The sequence below is a fragment of the Rhodamnia argentea genome, chromosome 8 (genome assembly GCF_020921035.1).
Source record: "Rhodamnia argentea isolate NSW1041297 chromosome 8, ASM2092103v1, whole genome shotgun sequence".
Lineage (NCBI taxonomy): Eukaryota > Viridiplantae > Streptophyta > Magnoliopsida > Myrtales > Myrtaceae > Rhodamnia > Rhodamnia argentea.
Genome location: NC_063157.1, coordinates 11,407,199 through 11,410,612, shown reverse-complemented (window position 1 = coordinate 11,410,612; position 3,414 = coordinate 11,407,199). Strand labels below are relative to the sequence as shown.

General features: G+C 42.3%; 1 protein-coding gene across 1 annotated transcript; it reads left to right on the top strand.

The window, feature by feature from the left end:
• The first annotated feature begins 251 nt into the window (after positions 1-251).
• LOC115745432 (E3 ubiquitin-protein ligase SINA-like 10) lies at positions 252-3,133 on the top strand. Its single transcript, XM_030680966.2, has 2 exons — positions 252-694; positions 2,286-3,133. Exons 1-2 carry the CDS (start codon positions 284-286, stop codon positions 2,943-2,945), a joined length of 1,071 nt encoding a protein of 356 aa, XP_030536826.1. The 5' UTR covers positions 252-283; the 3' UTR covers positions 2,946-3,133.
• The last annotated feature ends 281 nt before the right edge of the window (positions 3,134-3,414 follow it).

Below are 3,414 nucleotides of genomic sequence, written 5' to 3'. Positions count from 1 at the left end.
CAACGGGTAGGTTTCGGGTTCTAGGTGGAACCCGTAAGGAACCTGGAACCGCTCACCCCTACTTTTTCGTGTATTCAACGAGTAATAAAATGGACTAATATCTATCTCTCAGGCAAATAAAATGTAAGATAATGTCCTGAAATTAAAGATAAAATGAAATGAACTCTTGGGAATAATTTTCTCTCGCATCGTATAAGATAATAAAATATCATGAGTGGTTGTATCTAGGACAAGCCTCCCACGTTAGCCTTACAAATTGGAAGGGAAATACAGCAGGACGGTAATGGCGAAATTCTCGGTGGACGGAGAAGACGATGACGATGTACCCAGCACCAGCAGCTCCGGGCTTGGCAAGAGGCGCCGCTTTCCTTCTTCTAGCCATCAATCGGAACAAGAAGATGGTAGCCGACGCCGACGCCGACGCCGACCCGCTAAAGAAGAAGAGGAAGACCGAGATTCAGACATCGATCGGAGAGACGAATCGAACCCAAGCGAAGAAGAATTGGAAGAACAGGATCGGGGCCGATCGGTGCATGCGAGATGGTACGGTGACGAGTACTCGTACGGTCGTAGTTGGTCCCCTGACTCCCCTCCATATGGCCGGACGGTTGGGTCTTTGGAGGTCACTCTCACGGACCCGGATGTGTTCGACTGCGCCGTCTGTCTGGAGCCCTTGATGAGCCCTGTTTTTCAGGTTCAATTTCCCTTTGACCGGGTTTTCATTTCTTTGTTGATTGCTTGTTGGTGATTCGATTGTGGTTGTTCCTGGGCATGAATTGAATGAGTGATAGCAGAATTGCAGAATTTGGAGGAGAAGCTCGTATCTTTCTGATGAATTTCGATTCTTTCGTGCCTAGTTGGGGGTTATGACTGAATTCGTTTGTTCATTTGGGATCAAATTGTAAGTGAAATTGAGCTTCTCGATTAGTGTTAGTCTATGCATGTAAATTGAAGGCAGAGTAAGGTCTCTGTTGGGATGCCCTTTTTCGCTTCATTTCTGGTCAAAACACGTTTCCTTCTCAGCCTCAATCAATTCAATTTCAGTAACTTGATCGTTGACAAAAGCCTTGTGGTTGGCCTGAGAAATGACCAGATTGTACCGGCATCTATGGGGTGTGCTGGTAGTAGTTAACCTTATTGAGCAATGTTGAATCAGTGTTAACTTTATTGGTTGAGTCGTGTTAGAATTCCCACGATCAGAAGTGCTTTTTGGTGTCCTTAGGGGAACCCAAATTTGGGAGTTGGTGTGGTGATTAATGTAAAATTCTGGCAGGAAATGGTAAAAAGCTAGTGATTGGGATGAAAGTAGGCAATCAATCTTTAGGGTCTTAATGAAACAGAGTGGATATTCTTAGATTTATGTCAAATGAAACGCATTTCTCTTTTGGTGCCATCTTTTGAACCCTTCCACCTGAAAAGTGGAGGAAAGTTGGTTCACATAAAAGGTAAAACCCATTCAGGATCACCGATCATAAAACATCTGCATCTTTTAACATCACCGGCCATGAAATGTTTGCGTCCATGATAAACCGAGGATGGTAGCCTAATCAGAATCCACCAATTAGCCACGCCAAAGTTTGCTCTTCTTGGTGACTCTTTTGGCCCTTCTCCTGTTATGTAATTAGTCCCGACAAGGAAGTCTGGACGTAATTTTTTTTTGGGTTAAAAAAAAGTATGTCTCTTAGTTTTGCACTTTTTTGTTTGGAGTAGGAGACCTCCTGAAACTCATGTTCAAAGCATGAATATCTCGCTAGATGGGACTTTCAGGGTGTTTAGTCCTCGGATCATCTTTCTGCCAACATATATGTTTTTTTCTCCGTGAAGTCTTTTGTCTCTAATCACTAAGCCTCACAGGAGGCTTGATTCTTTATCAAAGAGAATTGAAGAAGGGTCTGCTACTCTCACTGACCTCAGTGTTTTCAGAAAAATAGCAGGGTTTCATTATTGTGTTGCCTGGTTAGTACACTAGCCTTGTTGTTTGGATGATATCTCTTTTCAGGATTAAACTAAAAATTGCATCTCTTTGTGGGAGTATATATGATGTTCTGCGTTTTTCAGATGTTGAGGTTGACCGAATCTACTGTTTTGTCAATTTCTTTTTCACCTTGGCTGTTATTTTAGCCTGTGCCACTTAATCTTATGTTCTAATTGTCATGAGTAAATTCCATGTACATGAACCTTTTTCAGGATAAGATTTTGTATATACTGAGCAAAGTGGCGTTCTTTGTGATGGTTGCTGCTATATGACTGAACTGATAATCCTTTGTCTTCGCATGTTGAAACAGTGTGATAATGGGCACATAGCTTGCTCTTCCTGCTGCGAAAAGATCAGCAACAAATGCCCATCCTGCTCTATGCCTATCGGCTACAACAGATGCCGCGCCATCGAGAAGGTCCTGGAGTCTGTCCAGATGGCTTGTCGAAATGCGAAATTTGGCTGCAATCTGAAGTTTGGTTACCACATGAAAAGTGACCACGAGAAGACGTGTCCGTTCGCTCCTTGTTCGTGTCCCTTCTCAAGTTGTAACTACATTGGCTCGTTTAGGATGTTAGTGAAGCACTTCAGCACCAAGCATGGGGCGTCTCCGTCATCCTTCCGTTTCAACTTCAGCACCTCTCTCTTGATAAACGTCGAGACGGAGGTCCGTCTGCTTAAAGAAGAGAGAGAAGATGTTCTCTTTGTCTTGAAAAACGAAATGGTGGACCTGGGCAGCAAGATTAAGATCTGTTGCATCGGCCCCTTGCCAAAGGCAGCTTATTCGTATGACATAGTCGCAAATTCTCGAGAAAGCTCTCTCAAGCTTCACACTTGCACGAAGAGCGTTTCAGACTTTGAATGTAACCCTAATCTGGAGCCATACCTTTTGGTGCCAAGAGAGTTCTTTGATGATTTCTTGGGCCTCAAGTTTGAAGTGTGTATATGGCGCAGCAGAGCTATAGCTTAATGCTGTTGATATTTTCTTTTTCGTTCTTCCCATTTTTATTTTTTATTTTCTGCCAAATATGCTGTTGATTCATCAGTAGGAACTTTCGCGGTAAATAATCAATTGAATTAGTTTTGTGAACAGGCGTGCTCTCCTCTTTGTCCTACAAGTGAAAAATACTCGGACATCATCTTATGAACCTTACAAAACAGACATCTTTAGCGGGCGGCTATTTTGCGATCAAACCTAATTCTATTGGAACGATTTCGAAGACGTCCTACTTTATTTTAGGTCAATTCAGAACATCATGTTTTTTAATTTCTACGAGCACGAGAAAATCATGGTTGACAACTAAAGGTGCATATGGTAATGTTTCTGTCCGGGGAAAATTTCTGAACAGAAATGATTTTTTTTTAATTCTGTTTCCGGAGACAATTTTTGAGCAAAAGAACGTATTTGGTAACTGCTCTGGGAAAAGAATAAAAATGTG